The following is a 23,157-nucleotide window of genomic DNA, read 5'->3' as shown; positions in this document are numbered from 1 at the left end:
TTTTTACCAACAATATACAGGTGTTCCCTTTTCTCCACATCCTCACCAACACTCATTCTAATTCATATTTATTGATAATACTTTAAATGTTTGAGGTGATATTTGTGGTTTAATTTGTATTTCACTGATGATTCATGATCTTGTACACTTTTTCATAGACCTGAAAGCTATTTTTACATCTTCTTTTCAGAACTTTCCAGTCAGGTCTTTTTGCCCAATTTGAACCACATTATTTGTTTTCTTGACATTGATAACTCAAATTTGAGTTCCTATGTATTTTGGATAGGAAGCCCTTATCAGATACATGGTTTACTAGTATTTTCTCCCATTCCTTCAGTTGTCTCTATTCTATTGATTGTTCCTTTTGCTATGCAAACATGGATGAACTTTGACTGGAGCCACAGCCAATCGCAGACAGCTGACTAGCCCATTGGTTATAGAACTTGGGACCTCCCATCAGGCAATACCAAAGTAAGACCAAGGCCCACCAGCTGCCAGTCAAGGAGATTCTTTACTTTGCTTCTGTGTTCAGCCCATAGAAGCCCATTGCTCACACTGCTGGAATGAAGGTGTCTGAATCATTTTCAGTTTTGAGTTCTGCCCATTTAATCACTTTGCTCAAATAAATTCTATTTATTGTGTACTTTTCTTTTAACAATACAATCTATGGACACAATGGACACATTTCACCAGGGTTACCAGGTCTGAAAACCGAACAGTGAAAGTCACCTAAGAACCAGATAAACCCCATGAAAGATCTAGCATATGGAATGCTGCAGCCCAGAGTCACCCGACGAGCCACTGTACAATAATCACAAGAATGGACTGTCTCCTCTTGCAGCTCCCAACAGCACAAGGAACTAAGAGAGAACTGATGTTTTCCCAGGCCAGTGGTTTTTGAAAATTTAAGATCAGTTTGTCTATGGCTTTATAGAACCCCTGCTCTGTAGTCCTGGGGAAAGGTATTATAGAGTATATAATAATAACTAAAATAAATATATCCAAACCATCCTAAAGAGTTATGGTGCATAATAAATATTTATTTATTTGTAAATATAAATGTAATATTTAAATATTAATATTTAAATATTTGTTTGAAGATGCTGAAATACAGTCAGTTGGCAACTCTATACATGAGTGTCTGTTTATGAATGTTTACCTTTTTTTGAAAAGTATAAACATAAGATAAAATTCAATCAAATATAATTCCAAAGTACATGTTAATAATTTTATTATCATAAGTTAAATGTAATGTGAAGAAAAAAAATTTGGATTAGAATCACAGAACCGGAATTCTAGCACCCACCAAAACATTTAAAAACTAAACAAATGGTATAACTATTATGAATAGTAGTTCTATGTGAATTAAGAGTAATAATGACTCTTAAAATGAGCATTATAAGACTTTCCAAATTCACTATTCAACACTCAATTTTTGTTAGAGATATTGTAAATGAAAATTCCATGCTACAAAACTCCATATGATATCAAATATTATTTTAATCAATGCTTATTAAATGTTTGCCAAGTTGATCTCTTTCATGGTATTTTATATTTATTCAACACCTAAATCTAAAATTTCATATATAAATGAGGGAACTAAATTGTATGTTTTCTAAATTTTCCTTCAGCTCTAAGACTATTTCCTCATTCTTAGCACACTTTAATTAGAACCATTAACATGTATGAGTATTAGCTAACTTTAGTTTTCTGCCACAATGAACTTAGTAATAATCAAACTGGAGCAGAAATATAGAGAGGGGAGAAATAAGAAGAAATAATTAGTACACAACCAACTAAAAAGTCAGCTATAGAAGTAATTGTGTTAATTTTTTATTCATCTCATTTAAGTATTTTGTTACATATATTTCACATTCTGATTACATTGCCAAAAACAGACAAAACCTTTGAAAATGATTACATGGAAGTGAAAATGTTCACAACTCATGAAATAGGAGATGGTCACTTCCTGGTTTAGATATGTGAAAAAGTCAACAATCTGAGATCAGACAGTTGAACTTTATGTCACATGCCATGGATTTGACCTGTCTTGAAATTGCTCCTGGGAGTCACTTTCTTGGCAACTTGGTACAGCGGGAAAGGCATTCTCTACTTTTTATTTTTAAAATAGGCCTGGCTAAAGCATTGCTGGAACAAATCACAACAGCAGCCTCATGCTACATTTGTGATATTCTGCTTTTGAAGACTAGGTATTGGGTTCCCCAAACCTGGTATTGCAAGGGATTTGATTTTTTTTCTGCAAACGCAAGATCACCTATGTATGCAACCCAAATATTATTGTTAAACAACTTGTAGTGGAAACATAATAATGTAGGGATTGCTAAAATAATCAGGCAGGAAGTAAAGGAAACCAAAGAGAGAATTTCACATAAAAAACTTCTTCACTTCTCCCACTGAGGCCAAAGTAACTACGAATCATTTTAATTAATCTGCCATAAAATGTCACAGTCTAAATGAATTCAAAGGATTTTAATTCAATCCGTACTGCATCACAAATACTACCATGAACTAGAGCCAATCCTGCAGCCTTAAATCTTAAGACATGCAGATAAGAAGATAGGTGTATGCACAAAAGAATAAAGTATAGTAGAAACCAATTACAGAAAAGTCATTTTTCTTGTGTAAGAAAGAATTTATTATAAAAAGAAAAATTACCACAATAAAAAGGATTGTGATTTTTCTAATGATTGAAGTATCTATATACTTTCTCAATCAAATAAATTTCATTCAAGATAAATCACAGATAAATTGTCCAGCTTGCCACAAATGCAATAGTTCTACAAAGAATCAGACCACCTGCACCAAAAGATATATTCGCCATCTCACGTCCTAAACAATCAGCTATAATTAATGGCACAGTTATAATTAATATGATGTTTTCATATCTAAGATTAAAGATGCAGATGGTGATAAAAGTTCTAGGGTACATCTGGTTCCAAATAAGAGGCTGACAAAGGCTCTCTTGCTTGATTTGTTACTTAAATATTTGACAGAGTACAGAGATCTAATATGTAATTTTGCAGGTGAACATCACCACCCAGCTAATCCTACTGTGGATATCTTTATATTTCAGATCCATCGTCCTCTTTCTACTTCATCAGACTGCTGTTGGTGGCAACTGAACACAGCAAAGATATATTATTAGCAAAAATCTGGCTTATTATTTAATTATCAATGGCTGGTTGAACTCTGAAAGTAGAATAAGTAAGGTTTGATAATCATGCAGAAGTTCTCAAAGTATTCTAAACTAGTAATATTACAAAATGAAGCTTCTCCGCATTCTTTTTTGTGTTTGTTAAAATGTATGTCTTTTTCTCATTCAACCTAAGTTACGTTGTGCAGAAACGGACTTTAGACTGTATTCCAATACTATCATATTATGTTTAAAAAAAGAGAAATATGAAGGAGAAAACCTGTTTTTGTTTCCTTTTAACAAAATGTTTAGGTAATTCATTTGTAACTTGTCTTTGATTCAGTGAAATAGTTTATCATCACTACTCAAACTCAACACTATTTGGATGACATTGAGAAAGTTCATTAACTTCTCTAGCTTTCAGTTGCAGTGACAATCACAATATTGCCCAATAGTTTGTAATGATTAAATATTTCAGAGAACCAAGTACATAAAATGACATTTTCATTATGTTAGGGTCTTTCTGCTTTGAGTAAATGTTTTTCTTTCCTTCTTTACTTTCTTTATCTGCCACTCCTATTTTCTGTTCTTTTTCCTGAAAATAAAGTTTATAATCTTTCAGAGGACAAAAAAAAATTAACAAAAATGTAGTCCCATTCATCTCCCACCCACAGTTACCCATCCCTCTCTCATGAGTGTTGTATCTGTCTTTTTCTTACCTGTCTTTCCACTTGACTATAAAGTCTGAAACACTAAGACCATAAATTTTTATTATTATATCCTCAGATACTGGTACCTATACAGCACATAATAATTTTAAAGTAAGTATGTGTTGAACAAAGCAATACTAAGAATGTAAAACATGGTCCCAGATGCTGAAATAAAGAACATACAAAAATATAAATTTAAAACTTTAGTGGCCTAATTCTGTGCAAATTATAAAATGTTTTCAGGTGCATACATCAGTAGTTTAATCTGTGCACCAGACCTGAGGTATATAGTAGCAGCTTGGCAAAGAGTGCCAAAAGACCTATGCTCAAGATCTGTCATTACTGGTCATAGGACCTGAAGCTGTTTGTGAATTCTTTGAGTCCTGATCTCCCTGAACCTCTCTATTCTCATTTTCAACCACAATTAATATCTGTCTCGCCTCCCTTGGCAGGGTTGTTGTGAAGATCAAATGAGAGCGCATTTGTCAGATTGCATTGCAAGATGTAAAAATATACATGTAGGAAGTGTCTCTAAATCCTTCTCAAAGAACAAGTAGGTTATAAATAATTAGTTGCTAGACATCATCTTCACTTAATGAAAAATCTGATGACTAAGAGGCTCAATTTTTTACAGCAACTGGGAGTAATTAGAGAAGAGCACCCTTAAGAAATCAGAGCCCATCTGAGATTTGAAGTCAGCTAGAACCTAAATGAGCAATGAGGAAGGAAGGATGGGGCAGGCAGAAACATACTGGACAAAGAAGTCAAACACCAGCAAATTACTTAAGTTGAGAGTAACTAAATCATCCTTGCTGGAACAGATGGTTGGTTTATTAGAATATCAACTTGAAGAGCTAAATGTATCAGAATATGGAGGACTTTGAATGTCAGGTTTTAGTCCTTTTCATGTAGAGAATACATTTCATGGAGGAAAAAAATGATATTCCATGCAACCAATGATTTATTGTGAGGCAAATAGAATTTTAAGAAAATAAACCAAGTCATATCCATTGGATTGGAGATTAACAGTTATAGCACAGTAATTGGTAAAATGCCTACTGTTATATGGAAGTAATGCAAGGAGGGAAAGAAGGAAGACAAGCTATTGTGATCTACTCAGAAAGAGTAAAAGAAAAATAAAGAAAGTTTAAGGAGTGAGGAGCGAGTGGAAGGTGGAAGGAGTAGTGATGAATTCAACACTACATGTAAAGAGTTCCGTGTTAGTTCAGATACATAGTAAGAGCTAAGACTATGGAACTAGAACACAAAGATAAGATGTATTAAATTAGCTATACGCCATGGTGAGTCTGTGAATAGAGGGTGAATAACTCCCAGGAGGAGACCACAATACTAAGTCTTTGCTATATGAGAAAGAAAATCCAGGTATAGAATTATAGAAGAGTAACACAGTCATGGAGGATACATCTTCTAAAATCAAATAACTATTTAAAAGTTTTGAACATAATAATTCTAGATATGAAAGTAAAATACATAAGTTTTATCCATATAGATTAATATACAATGAAAAAGTGAAGGAATCCAGGTAAGGGTAAGTACAAAGAGTAGGATATTAAAATTTTACTCCATCAGCTCTAGAAACATTACTGAAGAATAGTTAGATCTTTAATTCAAGGGGAAAAATAGGAGGTCAAAGAAATCACTCTAAAAGCTTTTGGAGGAAGCTGATTGATGGACCTATGCAACTTCTATGAAATCTAATACCCAAACTAGAAATACACACACACATGTACATGCACACACACAACAGTATGATTTTATATATTGACCTGGCTGGATCACCATGCCTAGATCAGATTGACATTCCATTCCATCAGAGACTTAGAGCAAAACAGTTTGCTCTCCACAGTATGATCCTCATCTGATCAGTGGAAAGCCTAAACAGAACAAGAGACTGGCCACCTCAAACAAGAGGGACTTTGAAGATAGACAGCAGGGCTTTCAGACAAACAGTATCAACTCCACCATGGTAGCCCAACCTGAACATTTTGTATTTGCCAGTCTCCATAATTGCATGAGCCATAAAATAAATCTCTGTATGTATGTGCACGTTAGTGGATTTGTTTCTCTGGAGAACCCTAACACAGAGAGCAAAATACATGTAAGAGCAGCACAGAACCAATACAGAGTATGCACAGATAAGACGTGAAAATTCAGCAAAGTGCATATTATGCAAATATTCAATAATTTCATCTGTCAACAAAATTGAATATTTCTGGATTGATAATTGACTCTAAGGTTTGAAATACAGTAACTTATATGAATAACATTAATTTGACAGAAAGTCAAGAATTCTCACGTTTTTGTAGATTGTAATCAGTCATGGAGGAGTATCCTAGAAAGTAAGAAGAGAATCATGCAATTATTGGAGCAAATGAAGGTAGTTTTAAATATTTAGTAACACTGCTTTCAAAACAAGGTTATACATGGAAACAAATACTTGAAAATATAATTTTTAGAACACTTCATTTTCCTAGAACTACAGTTTACAAAACATTTAATGCTATGTACTTTTATTCGCAAATATCCACTAACATGTTGAAATTTTTTCCATAAACTGTAAAACACAGATGCAAATGTATAGTGTTTATAGCTATTTACAGACATTTTATTGAACAATTTCAACTTAGGCACTTGAAAGTTTTATTTTTCTCCATTCCCTATCACAGCTTTTCTGTTCATTAAGGATATTACAGGCAGATCCCATAGAACCGTAGTCACTGTCAGCCATAAAACTCCAGGGTAGTTTAAACTCCACTCTCAAATTTTACTTTTGCTCTACAACCAACCTGGGGCTTGGAATTGGGAGTGAAAATGATCCAATCTTTATGTCCTTGATCATGTTTTCTGGCTTCTTCTGTTGGAGACACAGAAAAAGGATGTGAAGGGGCTAAAGTCTCTTCCCTTGGCTATGTCCTGTGTTGGCTCTCACTGTTCTCCAGCTCACACTGACTGGTCTCTGCTGCCCTCCATGTGAACTACTGACTGTGTTGTTCCCACAGCATGGAGTTTTCCAAACTGCTCAATTTCTACCAGTGGTTCACATCATAAGCCGTTCCAGAAAGAATAGAAAAGTGACAGCACTCCTCAATAGGTTAAAGATGTAGCATTCAACAACTCTTTGACTCCCTCCCATTTCCTTCCTCAATCCTCTGATTTCATGATGTGTGAGAAGGGCAAGAGACTGGGAATTATGAGGCATTATGTTGGCAGTGATTCGAAACAGCAGTACAGATTCAAAGCTTGCAGAAAGTGGTTCCAATTTTGTTGTTCTGTTTTAAACAATATACTTTATATTAGTATTTCTTAGACTCCATGGGATATAGTTGCTAATTCTGGGACAAAAGAAATATTCTCACTCTCATCTTTTTATTATTAAATATCATTTTGTCATTCAATCTGGGTAGATAGAGCTGTAATACTCATCAGATAGACCTTTGAAAGGGTTAAGGTCAAGGACTCAAAGGAACATGGTAAGTGGTGGAATTCACAACTAACTCAAGTTATCTCAAGTCAGTGGCTCCATAAATTCCACACTCCCAGGGGTCTGGGATTGACAGGCTGGTTGGGAAGATAATCTAGACAGCTTTTCAGAAGGCTGCATTTGCTTAGCATTTTACAAGAGATTTAAAGAAACCTCAATTGTCCACCTAAAAACAATGGGCAGAGGAGCTGAAGGAAATGAAGAGAACTAAGCACTATCCTCTCTCACCAAGTCAGTACCTGGTAGTACCTTTGTTCCAAGTCTAGTGCTTTTCCCACTATGCCTTGCCCCTTGAAGTGGGTAGTATTGCCTAATGCAAAAGATATTGTTCAAGTCCTAACCTACAATACCTGAGAATATGACCTTATTGGAAAAAGGGTCTTTATGGGTATGATCAAGTTAAGATGAGATCACACTGGATATGAATGGGCACTCATCTAAGGACTAATATCCTTGTAAGAAAAAGAAACTGTGGACTCTGATCACGGGGAAGAAAGCACTCTGACTGTGGAGGCAAATCGGAGTGATGCACCTACAAGCCTAGGAATGCTGGACATTCCCAGACACCACTAGAAGCCAGAAAGAAGCAAAGTCTCATTCTCTAAAGCCTTCAGATAGAGCATAGCACTGTGGATAAGTTTTGGACGCCCAGCTTCCAGAACTGTGGGAGAAGATGTTTCTGTTGTTTGAGGACATACAGCTTGCCTAATGTGTTAAAGCAGCCTTAGGATTCACCCTTCAGCTTTTTCCAAATTTTTTACTATAGGTGAAGCAAAGCTCTACGTCTACATTTTTAGGGTTCATGCTGCACATCAGAATTAAATTGACATAAGATACACTAATAGGAGAAAAATATGAGTTTTATATGAAGTGGAATTCCTCACATGGAAATGACCCAAAGAAGTGACAAAACTCAACCACCTTAGAGGTAATCGTGGAAAAAATAAATTATGTGTGGAAGCTCAAGAAAGATAAAAATTATTTAAATAAGATTTGTTTTCACGAAATCTCTTGGCTATGATTCCCTGTGGAACAATGTTTTGTTCGGTTTTTCTCCTAGTACAGAAAGGGCATCTTTCACATGGGAGTTTTTATCTCCTGTTTTTGGAAAGAAAAGGGGAGATTAAAATGTCCTTGTCACATCTGCTATTTTTCAAGTGCCTTTAATTCAAAATAATCCTATTCCAACATGGGGGTTACATTCTGCCATTCTTCATAACGAACTTTTAGACAATAAATACTCATTCACACTTCTGTTTAAGGAAGAGAAAAAAATCTTAGACAAGGCAGTATTTCATATTTCTTAAAAGAAGAAAAGGGAGCAGAGAGCCTTAGGTTTAGAATATTACTTTTTCTCTCCAGTTCTCACAAGGTCGCCCCCGCCCCGGACCTAAAACAGCCACTTGAAACTAATCTCAAAGCTTCCAGTACAATTTTATTTGACCTTTAGTTAAAGACCACCTCTACTAGGCAACTAACTTTGCCCATCCCCTTGGGCTGTTATAGAGGCAGGTTTCACTGTGTTCCTTTCATTGTTCTGCTTAAGAATCTAAAACCCTTCATCCTAAAAGAAACCAACCTGAAAGTGCCAAGTGAGGCAATAACAAAACATATTTCAGACATTTTTTTGAGGAAAAAATATGCAGGGAAGAAAAATGAAGATAATAAAATAGTCTGTTTATCTGAAAACTATGTTTTTTTATGCTAAGTACTGTGTTTATAGAGCCCATACATCATGTCCACCAATAAGTGGAAGTGAAGCATGTTTCTTCCACACATTGTTTGACACGGAAAGTGAGTATTTTATTGGCATTGGGTAATTTAAACTCACATAGTGGAGTCTGGAGTATATTAGCAGCATACCATGCAAAGATGGGATTGTTCAGCAATTTGTGTACCAGAGAGAAATGTTCAACCATAATTCAGGAGCAAGGCAAGGGTAAAAAGGGTGGGAAAGTTGCTTTATGTCAGAAAAATACAGCTGCCATTAAGATGGTATTGAGTAATATTGGATAAAACCTAGGAACCCGGTCACACAGTTTGTTAAATACTAGTTTTATACATCAGAGTTGCCAGTGATGACATGGAAATACTGATCCAATCATATCCACAGCACTGAGACACCTCAGATAATAAGCAAAATTATCTCTTCCTATTTTTCCCCTATCTTCCCTGTAACAAAAAGCATGTGAAGGAACACACACACACACACATGCACACACACATGCATATTTATTGCTATGAAAGACAGAGGGCTTTGGGCTAAAAGTGTTGGCTCTGGAGCTAAATTACCTGGATTTGAGTCCCAGTGTACCATTTACTGCTGTGCAAACTGTATCTGTAAAGTAGAGATTACATAGTTCATATCTCACATGTACTATTGTGACAAGCATTAAAGAGGATAATGCATGCAAAATGCAGCCTGAGGCAAGGAATAAATGGTCAATAAATGTCAGATATCATCATCACTATTATACACGTACATATGCTTGGTTATCAATGTACATCTGTAGGACTAGAAACATCTTTAGTTTTGTATATAAATTTCAGGGTCTATAGGCTTGACAAAGGTTTGACATTTGGGGAAATTATATTAACTTTTCTTTAAAAAATTGTGAAATGAAATGGAAGAAAATATCTCAGTGTCCAAACTTAATCAAATGGTCAGATATTTAATAGGAAAAGTCTGCTCAACATTGACAAATCTTGCCAGCCAACCAACACAGATAAACCCGCTATGCCTCCTCTGCCCACTGATGGACAATTTGGGACACACTATGAACCTTGGAATAATATGATTGAAGGAAAGAAGCAACTAAAGCAAAAGGAATCGAGGAAGAATAACAAGCAAGTCAGTTTGTGTGGCTTAACAGATTGTAGTATAAATAAAGCACACTAGAGCTGAGACAAATGCCAGAGTCCGCTCCCTGGTATGCAATAGGAACCCGGAATGTCTCTAAGCTTCTGTGTTGGCTTGGTTGGTTTTGGTTTTAACAACAAGAGCAAGAAGCAAGAAGATTTGCTTGATTTTAAATCAATAACTGTATGTGAAAATACTTTATAAGATTCTTCAAAACTAGAAAATAATAGCACTTATTAATCAACTAATTGTCAGAAATAACCTTATTATGAGATTGAAAATTAAACAAAACAAGGAATGCCAATGCAGAGAAGTTGAACTTTTCATTGCCTGTGATGAAATTTTAAGTGATGTCACCAAAGCAGTATTTCAATGGATTGATCTTGCAGTTATATATGACTTGTTTTTATTGGGTTATGTTTTTCTTCTTATAAGCTCAGTGAGATAGAAAATAAAATCTATAGAATGTTTTTGCTCCATAGAATTTAATATGCAAAATATAAATAACTTACAATATGCGTGAACATGATTTTGGAGCTATGGGTCAGCCATAAATGAAGGCACTTATAAGAAGGTGATCTTAAAAACTTTTTAAAATGGATTTTTCATATAATAATAGTGCACAGCTATATCTTTTATGAGACATTTTACCTTTTTCTATTGAGATAATTGCCCTGTATTTCCCTTCTACCATAACTTCTACGAGGGTGGTAAATTCTACTATTCTTCAAAATATTCACTGCCCTTCACTATGGATTGTACCTCCCCTCTCCATTGCTAGTACACTTATCTCTTTTTCTTTAAACTTTTTCTTTAAACAATAAAATATGAATGAAAGTGACAAGTGTCACTTTCATATAGAAGCTATAAACCTTCACATGGTTCCACCATCTTCCCTTTTCACAGAAAGAGTGTAAATCATAGTAAAAAGTAAACACCAGAACTCTTTAATTATGTTTAATCAATCAGAGCCAATTCTATAGCCATGTTAATAATAATCACCCAGAATTGCTCAAAAACATCAGCCAATAAGTGGCAGCCTCTTGCCTCTTAAAGTCGCCCAGTGGGAAAAGGACTCACACAAGAAACATCTTCTGAATGTCAGTCAATGACAGTCTCACCTAGTAATTGTAATCACCCTTCTGCAGCTGATGTCAACACACTTCCACCTCAGGAATCTGCCAGGTATCCCAGACTTCATCCTTCACAAAAGTCACATAAAGGATCAGTTCACTACTTTGCTTTAGAAGTATGTGTCTGATGCACATAGTTTTCTCTCACTTAAATAAACAATAAAATCAGCTGTAAGATTTTCTTTCAGATATTGAATGGTGGTCTTATCTTTTGACACATGAAATAAACAAATGGCAAGATAAGGACTATCCCATCTGTCTGGGTACCCAGTGAAGATAATGTAGAGCAAAGCCACAATTGACCCATAATGGGCATGTAGCATGAATGAGAAATAACTTTTTTGTGTAAGCCACTGAGGTTTTCACATAGTTCATTAATATTGAATAATACACACCAAACTGAATTATACAAACTATGAGTCTAAATTAGGACTATAGAAAATTATACTAAGAAAATAAGCAATAATAATTCAATCCTCATAAAAGCTGAGTTTTCCTTTTGTGGGATCAGACTTCTCTTCCCTCATCTAATAAAATCATTAAGTTTCCATGTTTCAGCATAGTGTTTATTTTTAAAGTTTCATTTTCATTTTATTTTATTAGAAAATTATTTTCTTCTGTAAAATGTATGATTGTTGAAGATTTCTCTTGTGCAAAAAGACTTCACTAAAACAACAACAGCAATAACAAGGGCAAAAAATGTAAAGCAATATAAAATATGGCATCCAAATAAATAATATACTATATAATACATTACCCAACTATAAATTTTTAATTCTGAACCCATTTCCCCCATAGGATTTTCCATTCAGTTTTGAAATGAAAACATATAGGAAAGTCAAATTTGTCTTTAAAATGTGCAAATCTTGACTAGAATGTGTCTATTTCAAAAGGAATTGTATGCATGTAGTTATATCTCATTGGATATATGATTATTTTCTAATTGCATTGTTTGGTTGGATCCTGTTATTTATTTGAAGGAAAGCTAATGATAAGATTTTAGTTATCATAGGAACTGACTGATTTATTTAACAAACATATTGAGAACACATTATATATAAAATGTAAGATTAAGTGCTATTAGTATTCAAAAATAAATGAAGCACAGGACTTGCCTTCAAGTCTAAAAGTTAAAAGAGAACATTTAATTAAAATCATAGTAGAATGTAAATAGGATAAATGGCATCAGAGAAAAATAAAATGAGATGCAAGATCTGAGGAATAAGAAATCACAATTAAGGGAATATCAGAGCAAGGTTATGGAACAGGTCTATGTAATGGAGACACTGAAAGACAGGTAGGAGATTCACACTTGAGCCTGAGCCTGAGAGAAACACACCTCTCTTCAGTATGCCCTGAGCCAGCAAGGTAAAGCCACTGTCTAAATAACATGACTTCATTTTCCTGTTGCATATCAATACCCTCTGAGATTTAGCAGGAGAGGATGGAGGTTATGTTTTAGGATCTACTCTCCAGTTTTATCCTCTCACTTAGGCAGCATAATTTAACCTAACTACCACTTCTGACAAATCTTAGTGGAGTAGAGATTTCAAAGCACACAAGTCACTGGAAATTAATTCAGGGTCTATACATCTCGCTGAATTGTTGGCCTATGAGGGCCCAGACTTGTCAGTACCTTGAGTTAGAATCTTTCCCAAAGTAGACTAACTTTCTGTATTTTATTTCTTCTATATGGGTCAGAGCTTTAATCCAAAGCACTGAACCTCAGCCAGAGATTAATAGTGGTGAAAATTGTTAGTTAACTAGATTTGATGGAGCAGCCAGCTGATAAGGCTTGATTATAGGCCTCATAATTCACTGGGAAAAATTCATTAGTCAACATTTTCACCTACACTCCCTTCCTAGTCATAGTCAAAGCACGGTTCTACAGTCTTTCCCGACAATTACATTTCTCACCTGAGAAATTCCAGGACAAAGAGATTAAAAGGAAAGCAAATCCTTCACTCCATATCTCACCTACAAGAGTGGGCAGCAATGTGATTCAGGGAAATTTCCTGAAGTTATGATGAAATTTATAGCAGAACAAAAGCCACCTAGACCTATTATTTATTTTGCAAAGCCAAGTAAGACCTTTAAAAAACCTCATATTCAATTTTATTAAGCAATATTAAAAAGCAATAGAACTTCCAGGACACACAGGAATATACTGCACATATCATTTATATGCAGTTGTGCATAAATCATTTCTCTTTTTTTCAGATGAAAAGAATCAGAACTTCATGGTACTTTCAGAAAATACCCACTTAATTCTCAAGAATAGTCCTATAAAAGAATGCTTATCAAGTTCTCTAGAATAAAAATTGGACTTAAATAGGAAGACTTATGGACATTCTTCAACCTATTGACTTATAGAGTTAATATCATTGCCATCATTATTACTTAAAATAAGTGGAATAATGGCCATGGCCTGGAAAAAAAAAAAAGTAGTAAATTAACTGTCAAAAATCCATGAATGGAAATGGGAATAAAATCTACAATAAAATTATTTTAAAATTTTCTGGCTAACAAAGTCATTGTGATCACTTTCCAGCAGTCACTTTCTGAATAGACACAGCAGTCTTTCAGTCCCCTACCTAACTATACATAGGGGTCTGTTTCAGTCACCTTTTTAGCTGCTATAACCAAAAGACCCGACAATAACAATTTTGAAGTGCGGGAGGGCTGATGGTTTCTGAGGTCTTAGTCCCTAGAGAGCAGATTCCATTCCTTGGAGCTCAGGGTAAGGTGAGGTAGAACATCATGGCAGAAGGGTGTGGTGGAGGAAAACATCTGGAAACATGGCACCAGGAAGCAGAGAGAGAGAAAGAAAGAGAGCTCTGCTCAACAAGGACAAAACACATACCCCAAAGGCACATCCCGAATGATCCCACCTCCTCCAGCAGCACCCACCTGCCTATAGTCACCAGTCAGTTAATCCCTTTCAGAGGATTAATGCACTAATTAGATTAAGACTCTCATAAGCTGATCATTTCACCTCTAAATTTTCTTGCATTGGCTCACACATAAGATTTGGGGGACACCTAATATTGAAACCATAAAAGACCCAAAGTAGAAGAAAAATTACTGGGCAAAGACTCAAGAGACCTGGCTTGGCCCCAGACTCAGAGCAGATATAGCAGCTTCCTAGTTGACATGAGATCACCTAATGTTCAGTTTCTTCACCTGAAAATGGGGATCAAATACTCATCCTAGAATTCTTCAAGCAAAAAATGCAAGAATACATGTAGAAGGGCTCCACAATCAGTGTGATGTAAGAAGTTGCTATTAACACATGTCTATAAAGCCTTTATGTCCTCAAATTCTTGAATGCATTGTTTATCAATTGACACCATGAATATTTTATGTCTAGTCCACTCTGGCATTGAATTTTTTTTTTTTTTTTTTTTTTTTTTTTTGGCTCTGCTCTGCTAGATTGACCTCCACCCTCTCTTTTTCTCAGAGTCTTCCTGCCTGGAAAACTGATGCAATCTTCATTAATCACAAATATTTGCAAAATCCGTAAATGTTTCAAAAGTTCTCTGAGACACTTAGAGCAAAAAGCAACCTACAAATTCACAGTGCTAGTTAGATTTTCATGACATTCAAGTATTACAGCATCTCCCTGGAATTTGTAGGGCTTTCCTATCCTTAGGATATAAGCAAAATAAAGTGGATGAGGGTTACTGGGTCCTTGAGGGAAGATCTAAACAGGCATCTCTGTGCACAGACTGAGACCAATGCTAGATACAGAGGTTCAGAATTCCATTATGAGACTGTTGGTTAATGCTATTTTTTTTTCTGCATAAATAATGAATAGATTGTCTCAGGCTTTCCAACTGTTTTGAACTTAGACATGTGACAAAGTGGGGGTAAGCAATCTTTGAAAAAACATGACAATTTGCACCAACAAAAAAGTTCGGAATATTTCCTTCTTTAAGAAGAGGAACTCATCTAAGTTTCACTTAGTTCCCAGTGATGCCAGCAAGCTTCAATGGATTAATCAAATTTTGGCTTTTGGGGGGAAGGATTTACTTAAAATCAAATTGATCTGTTGTTCTCATATTATCACTGGTAAATCTATATTTACTCTGCTTTAGGGCTTCTGAAGAGTAATAAATTGTCACCACTCCTGCAGTCTGCCTGAGTCTCAAGTCACACTTGAAATGAGTTTAATATTTAGGGCCCCTTTCAAAAGTACTGTTGCTTGCAGACACTCAGTCGTAAACTTCCCCACAACAACAACAAAAAAACGCGACAGTAGAAGCAAGATTTCATGAAGGCAGAGTCAGACTGTAAATTATCTTCCTTGAATTTTGGGGGCAAAGAAGATTGTTTCATGAAACAAAAGCAAAATTCTAGTAAAAAGAGGGTGAGAAGGGTGTGTGTGTGTGTGTGTGTGTGTGTGTGTGTGTGTGTGTCCAGGGACTGCAGGGGTGGGGGGAGCACTAATTGTTTTCCCAAGTCATATTTCCATCTTCACATTATTCCCACTTAGTGAGGAAGTTCTTCCTAGCCCCTGCCTTTCCTTTCCTTCCAGGGACACTGACAGTTACCCTCTGGTTTGAATACATCCTACAGATGTTGCTTAGAAAAGCGTGCACTTCATTCAGTCTTATCATCTCCAGGGACTATTGTTCTTTTTCCCCCAGGAAACAAAGGCTCTGATAAAACTTAGAGGCTCTGATGTTTAAATACAGATTCCTGCATTTAAAGAGCATCAGGGTGGCTCTTCCTGCCAAGAGAGCTGGACTACTAATTTGACATATCAAATGAGCCTTTTGGAATATGAGGGGTTAAGCCTGTCTGCCAGCCAAGCCAGGGGAAAGGAGCTGACTCCCAGATGCCACTGCCAACAAAATTAATCCTGGAGCTTAGCATCTGGATGCTTCACCTGCCAGGCGGGCCCCACTAGGTCTTTTTCATCACTGGGCCAGATTAAAAGAGAATGATGAGCAGAAGTGGTTCCGCACCATCAGTGACAAGAAGGAAAAAGGAAAAAAAAAATCCTTCACGAAGAATGAGCCTCCTGACTGCCTCCAGGTGCTTTAAAACAGTGGGCTATATCCAGGCACCCCCTGACCTGGCTGCTGGAGAAAGACTCAAGGAACATCAGTAGCCACAGGGAAGGGCACACTGAACAAGTCCAAGCTACCTTCTGGGTGCCACCTGTCAAGTTTTCACCTGAGCAGACAGGATTTTTAAATATGTTCTTTGGTTTCAGGCTGCTGGCAACATTTGTCAGGACATCCACCCCACCCCCTTCTCTTTTCCTGCCTTGTTTATTTTGAACTTAACAGAAAATCAAACTTTCCCAAATCCATGTGCCCTCCTGGATCTTCTAGTCTTAAGAAATACTTTAAGCTCCAGCCTCCTTTGTCTTCATAGATGTTTATTTTTCATACAAAATAAATTTTTTAAAATGCTAGTTTTTTTTTTTTTTTTTTTTTACAAGTTGTTTTAAATATTAGAAATACAATTGTATTATGGCAGCATTGCCAAGAGCTGGAGAAACAGTGCATTCTACCTATCTAGATGAATCTGTTGGGGAAGCAAAGGGCTGAAAAAAAACAGGAGGGAGGGCCAGTAGGACAGACCTGATTTGCAGGGCAAGTACCACAAAGAAATAATGAGGTCCCAGGAGAAGTGGAGCTCTGATGTAAGGAATTGAATCCTTTTCCAAAGCTTTCATAAGATGTGTTTTTCTTTCTACTGCCAGATAAAGGTCTGTGTAGGGTAGAGGGGAAGAAAGAAGGAAGGGAATGGAAGTATTTGATGAAAAATAGAGGGGAATGTTTCAATGATTTGCTTAGGCTTCAGGTAAGGTTTCCTTCAAAAGTACCATGAGCAATTTAAACAGGAAAAATGTGTAGGCATTAAAGAATAAACCAGGATGGAAACATGCATTTCAAGGGCAGTTAACAGGAATAATAGTCTTTCTATTTAGCAGACACAGCTAAATGTGGGTGGCGAAGTAGCATTTTATGAATTAAATCTCTGAATATGAACCATATTTTCTGAGTCTATGAGCTAATATTTTTGCAAAGGAAATATCTGAAATTTAATGTAAATGTCTTTAGTGTGTATATGTGCCCTCTGAAAAATAATAGCCACCAAGTCAAATCTCTAGTTTTAAATTCATGTTTTTATGACAGAGTAAAATAATTATTTCTAAATGTGAACATCCAAATGCCTTTTAGGGCTGGTAAAATCCAAACATGCTTATTTGATGCTTAGTTTACTTATTTTAATATCTACCTATTCTAGAAGGAAATAAAATTCTTTTCAACTTCTTTCCTTCTGCTTATTACTATATATGATTCTCTTATTGTTTGGGAAACTACTCATACAAGTTTGCCTAGAACAAACCCAGCTTATTTTTGTTATCCTGATGATGTATTGACAATACCCCTTATTATTTTCCTAAGTGTTCTGGTCTGGCTGATGCTATTGTCTTCCTACTTAGAGCTGCAATGTTCTGACGTACACAGGGTAAGATCACAGGGGTGAGAGGACAAGGATTGGCCAGAACCACAATCCAAGGGTGAGACATGGACTTCTTCTTCTACATGGAAGAGGGAATGCCCAAACTGAGCCCAACCAGAAGCTGGTGCGCCATAGTTCCCAATGGATCACTTCACATTAAACAAAGCCTAGGCAAATGCTCTGAGACCCTCAGTTCAGGTTTGCAGAATTAGATGAACCATAAGTGCCCACCTTGGAGCCCTAAGGGTAAAGAGGAAAAAACACCCGAAAGCCATCACTGTGACAACAAGTGAGACCAGTGAGGGTCTATTTAAAGAATAGTGCATTACGCGTAGTATTATGGTGTTGGCGGGACTAGGGTCACTATGAATTTCTGTCACCCTTCCACCATGAGTATGCTTTAGTTTCTGGCCTTAGACCATCTTAGATTTTTTTCTTTCATATAAGAAATCCATAAATTCTCTCGTAATCCTCCCAAACAGGAATCCACATATAAAAGAACATTTAGACATTTTATAAAAGATACTTCTTCCTCCCCATTTCATACAAGAATGCATTTTTTACCGTAATAGAGGAAAACAAGAAAGAACAAAAAAAAAAATACAAGAAAAGAAACTTGTCACTTAACACTAATGAGATAAAATAAACATGCACTAATTTAATTAATGAAGCTATAATAAATGATAAGAAATAATCAAGAGTAACTTTAGGCCATTTACATTACTCAAAATATATACATGTAGTTGTTAAAAGCTCAATGTAAATACTTCTTTTTGGTTTTCATGAAACATATCTAAAAATCATGGGGGAGAAAAGGCTATTTTCATTCATTTAAAAGCAGGCTGCTGCTGGACATGGTGATACATGACTAATCCCAGCAACTTGGAGGCTGAGGCAGGAAAATCACAAGTTCAAGGTCAGCCTCAGCAATTCAGTAAGGTCCTAAGCAACTAGTAGCAACTGCCTCAAAATAAAAAAATAAAGGGCTGAAAATGTAGCTCTTGCTTCAGTGCTAAAATCAAAACCTAGTCTACTAAAAAAAAAAAAAAAAAAAAAAACAAGCAGACTGACAAGCCCCATATGTACTCATTCAACCAACAAATATTTATAATACTAAGCACAATGCACTATTTTTAAATCACACATAATAGATGTTTAAACCTCACAGGAAATATAAAATATACATGCATACAAAATTACTAGCATTTAAAGTTTAGAATGTTCAAAGCTTTCTCACACCCTTATTTTATTTGATCATCTGGATATCATGTTTTATGGGTGAACAAAACTACATTCAGAGATGATGATTGATTTAATAAAAAGATCAGACAGCTAAGGAAGTAGCAGAGTTGGAGTTCAAGCCCATGGATTCTAAACAACATTTCTTTGGTGATAGTTCTATTTCTTATAAGATGGGCTGCACACAGAAAAATGTTTCATACAAAATTACACTATGGCAGGAGTTAGAATAAATAAAATAAGATTCTAGTCATGGGACATGTTAATTTAGACAAAGTTCTTGAGTTCCTATTTCCTTCTCTGCAAAATAGATTCAATAATTAACAGCACTTCATGGCCCCCACCCCCACCACCTCTCTCATAGCATTTCATAATAAAGTACTCTTGGAAACTTAAAGTAAGATTCATGTTTTATTCCCATAGAAACTAGAAATAATCGATTATTTCATGAGTAATTCTACACAAGCAAAGCATTTTTCTGAGAAAGATGCTAGGTTGAGGTAGGAGGCATGCATGAGATGTTTGTGGGCAACACCGGTTGGCAAACTAATGAAATACTTCTGAGCTACTTGATTAGTTGCCTCTGACCCTAATTCCCTGAAGTACACCCCCTGTATCTTCCATGAGTCAGAACTAAAGGATTAATGCTGGCAGGCTCCTGCTTCAGTGCTAAAATGAGTGCCTGACCTCTGTTCATTCCTCATTGGAGGCAGGCCTGACCACTAAAGAGAAGATTCCATCTATGGATCTGCAGCTTTTTTTTTCTAATGTAGCCAGAGTCTTGTTGCCAACATCCACCAATGCTCCTCCGATCAACGCCCATGTGAATATAGTTCCACTCTTCCTACCTATTGTAAGATAATAATGCCAGGAAATGAAAAAATGTGGCTAGAATAGAAAGTTCATCAAAATGTGATGCTTGACCTCCAGGGACATTTAATGCAGCTGTAGAAAAGGTTTAAGCTTGAAAGATCTGAGAGCAGTCGGAAGGCTGTTGATTACTTATTCACCGTTTTTGGCAAGGGAAGAACTAAAGACTGCTTCAATTACCGAGAAATTTATTCCCTCAATTCTCAGCATTATAATGCAGTTGGACCAGGAAATAGATCCTTCCAAAGCCAGCTGAACCACATTACATAAAGGATGTCTAAGGACCAGGAATTCCAGAGACTCTGAACACCAATAACATTTGCCACCAGTTTAAAATCTGAGGATGTTCCAAAATCTGTCAAATGGAAAGTGAAGATAATCCAAGAGAAACCACCAATTCTTTTTGCAGGCAGGAATCATATTAGGACATACTCTGCTCATTCAGGGGAGAAAAATAAGACCAAAGAAAAATAAGTATGACACATGTGAACATAGTTGACACCTGTAAAGAGAAAGAGAGAGAGAGAGAGAGAGAGAGAGGATACCCAGAGATTAATGATGCAAAATAAAAATATACTTTTGAAAAAGAATTATTATATGAAGTGAAAAAAAATAATGCACTCTTTTTTGTTGGAACTTGATATGTACTCCCCATGAAATTAAAGAAAACATGAACTCTGTGAAATAAGATAACATTAACCTTTAGATGGAATGGGAACTGGTTGGATCTGGCAAATAACAACAACAACAAAAAAAAAAAAAAACACCCAGCAACTAGATGAAAAAGAAATAAAAAGTTATAATGATATAAAATAGTAATGAGATTAAATCACTCATTCAATATAACATTATGAAAGACTAGGAAATCTCAGGATAAAAAGATGAGCAGGATATTAGAAGCAATCTTTCAGAGAATTAAGTAGACAACAAACTTAAGGAATAGATCAAGAATACAGAAGGACAAGAGGAAAAAATTATATGATTAAGAGAATTCAAATGGAATATAGAAAACAAATGGATAATTGATTTCCTGAAGGAAAAGAACAGAACAAATAAGATAGAAGAAATAATGAACAAAATAAAAAAGAGTAGTTTTTCTTATAGTGTAAGACATTCTTGTGTTTTCCCAAGAGATTTAAACATCTTTTATTTTTCCTTAAGTTACACAAAGAAATGGAGGAAAATTCTCAATAAATACCTGAGGTCTTAGATCAAAAGAGCTTACCTTCTTTTTCCACTATATAATAGTGAAGTTGTGAGTTTCAAGAAAAAAAAAATCAAAAAACAATAAATCATGTATCCCCAAAGTTGGGGACAAGACAGAAGGTGTTACCTGTTTCAGAGAACAACTTCTGAAACTGATTATGGACTTCTTTAAACAGCATTAAAAGCTGTTGGAAACATTTTTTTTTTTAATCTTAAAAATGTTTTGAAGAAGGAAAGAGTTATCACAGACATCTATGCTTAGTAAATTATCATTCAAGTAATAAAAAGAGAGATTATTCTTAGTAAGGCAAAGCCTCAGAAAGAGTATCTCCCAGGGTTCTTCCTGAAAATATCAACTGTTCAAAATATCAATCAAGAGAGATCCAAGAAATGTTGAGCCGATAGCATAAAAAGATATATGGGAGGCATTAAACCAAATTAAATATTTTTTTAAACAAAAATAAGAATAGAAACTCAATGTTAAAGATATAATAATGTAATAATATCCATTCATTCCAAGACCTCCTATGAGAAAAGTTATGAATCAGAGGGATGAATAAAAGTGGCCATCTGGTCAAGCAGAGGGTAGCAAGAGTTTCTGGTTTACTCATAACATTGATATTTAGCAAAATACATGCTCAAATATGTTGGTTCTAATTCTAACAAGTATTGTCTAAAATATTGTTTTCAGGAATTTGTTTTACTTCCAAATCATTAAGTAGACAAAATAAAAATAAATACATTTTATATGACAGAGCAAAGAACATTTTAAAAGAAGCAAAACAATGGTACAGAAATCTCCAAACAAAATGAGAAAATAATATCAAAATAACAATTATGATAACAAACACCTCCACTAAAGATAAGTCTTAGACTTGACTACAACAAAATCTAAAAGTAAGAGACCTCCCTTAGACCAGATGACACAAATTGAAAGTAAATATCTGGATAAACATGCATCACTTAAACATAAGGGAAAAGAGACTCCCAAAGAAAGCATAATAATAGAAAAGTCGCAGTCAGCAAAAAATGAAATACACATAATTTTGTTTTTATATTGGGATTCAACCCCTAATAATGATATTAGAGTTACAAATGACTATATTATATAAAATAACCACCATCTGACCCAGCTATCCCACTCCTTGGTTTATACCCAAAGGACTTAAAATCAGCATACTGGAGTGATGCAGCCACATCAATGTTTATATCAACTCAGTTCACAATAGCCAAACTATGGAACCAACCTAGATGCCCTTCAACAGATGAATGGCTAAATAAAATGTGGTATATATGCAGTGGCATATCACTCAGTCTTAAAGAAGAATGAAAACATGGCATTTGCTGGTAAATGAATGGAGCTGGGATAGTATCAAGCTAAGTGAAATGAGCTAAGTCCCACAAAACAAAGGCTGAATGTTCTCTCTGATATTTGGATGCTAATTCACAATAAGCGGGTTGGGGTGGGAAAATAGAGGTACTTTGAATTAGTCAGAGAAGAGTGAAGGTAGCGGAGGGGTGTGGTGGTAGGAAGGACAATAGAATGAATCAGATATTATTACACTATGTACATATTTGATTACATGACCAGTGTGATTCTACATTCATCCAATCAGAAGAATGAGAAATTGTACTTCATTTATGTATGATGTGTCAAAATGCATTCTACTATCATATATGACTAATTAGAACAAAGTAAAAATTGTAACAAGAAATGTATAGAAAGACCAGAGGATTTAATACAACATTCAGAGACTTGGATAAACAAAGCAAAAGAAAAGTAAAAAATTTAAACACTTCAAATGTTTATTGAGCATATTTATATTGAACTACATATTTTAAAAAATTAATATCAAAATGCTAAACAAAAATGTTTCATGTTTAAATTTTTTATTAATCTTATAACTAGCTTATGTTAAACACAATTATAGAAAACTTTTCAAGTAATTAATGATAATATTGTATATCAAACATCTGGGAAGTGGTCAAAGCTACCCAAA

At 35.3% G+C, this 23,157-nt stretch overlaps 1 protein-coding gene across 13 annotated transcripts in view; it reads right to left on the bottom strand.

Annotated features, from left to right (window-relative positions):
* LOC306659680 (uncharacterized protein) overlaps positions 1-23,157 on the bottom strand; it is a 118,466-nt gene that overhangs the window by 42,280 nt on the left and 53,029 nt on the right. For 3 of the 13 annotated variants that reach the window (XR_013763375.1, XR_013763376.1, XM_079137353.1), the window contains exons 3-4: positions 11,348-11,428; positions 9,659-9,704 (exon numbers count right to left, since the gene is read on the bottom strand). The exons of 3 other annotated variants lie outside the window; for them this stretch is intronic. Coding sequence is in view for 3 of the 10 variants with exons in the window: in XM_079137353.1 (XP_078993479.1) it covers positions 9,659-9,704; positions 11,348-11,428 (127 nt within the window). In the remaining 7 variants the exon portion in view is untranslated. Of the gene's footprint in view, positions 1-667; positions 3,750-6,181; positions 6,740-9,658; positions 12,406-23,157 lie in introns of those variants that run through there. 7 more of the 13 variants (XR_013763378.1, XR_013763379.1, XR_013763380.1 and 4 more) reach the window with 5 other exon arrangements.

Source organism: Sciurus vulgaris (assembly GCF_902686455.1).
Source record: "Sciurus vulgaris genome assembly, chromosome: 4".
NCBI classification, from domain to species: domain Eukaryota; kingdom Metazoa; phylum Chordata; class Mammalia; order Rodentia; family Sciuridae; genus Sciurus; species Sciurus vulgaris.
The sequence above is the reverse complement of the archived record's forward strand: the minus strand, read 5'-3'. Positions and strand labels throughout refer to the sequence as shown.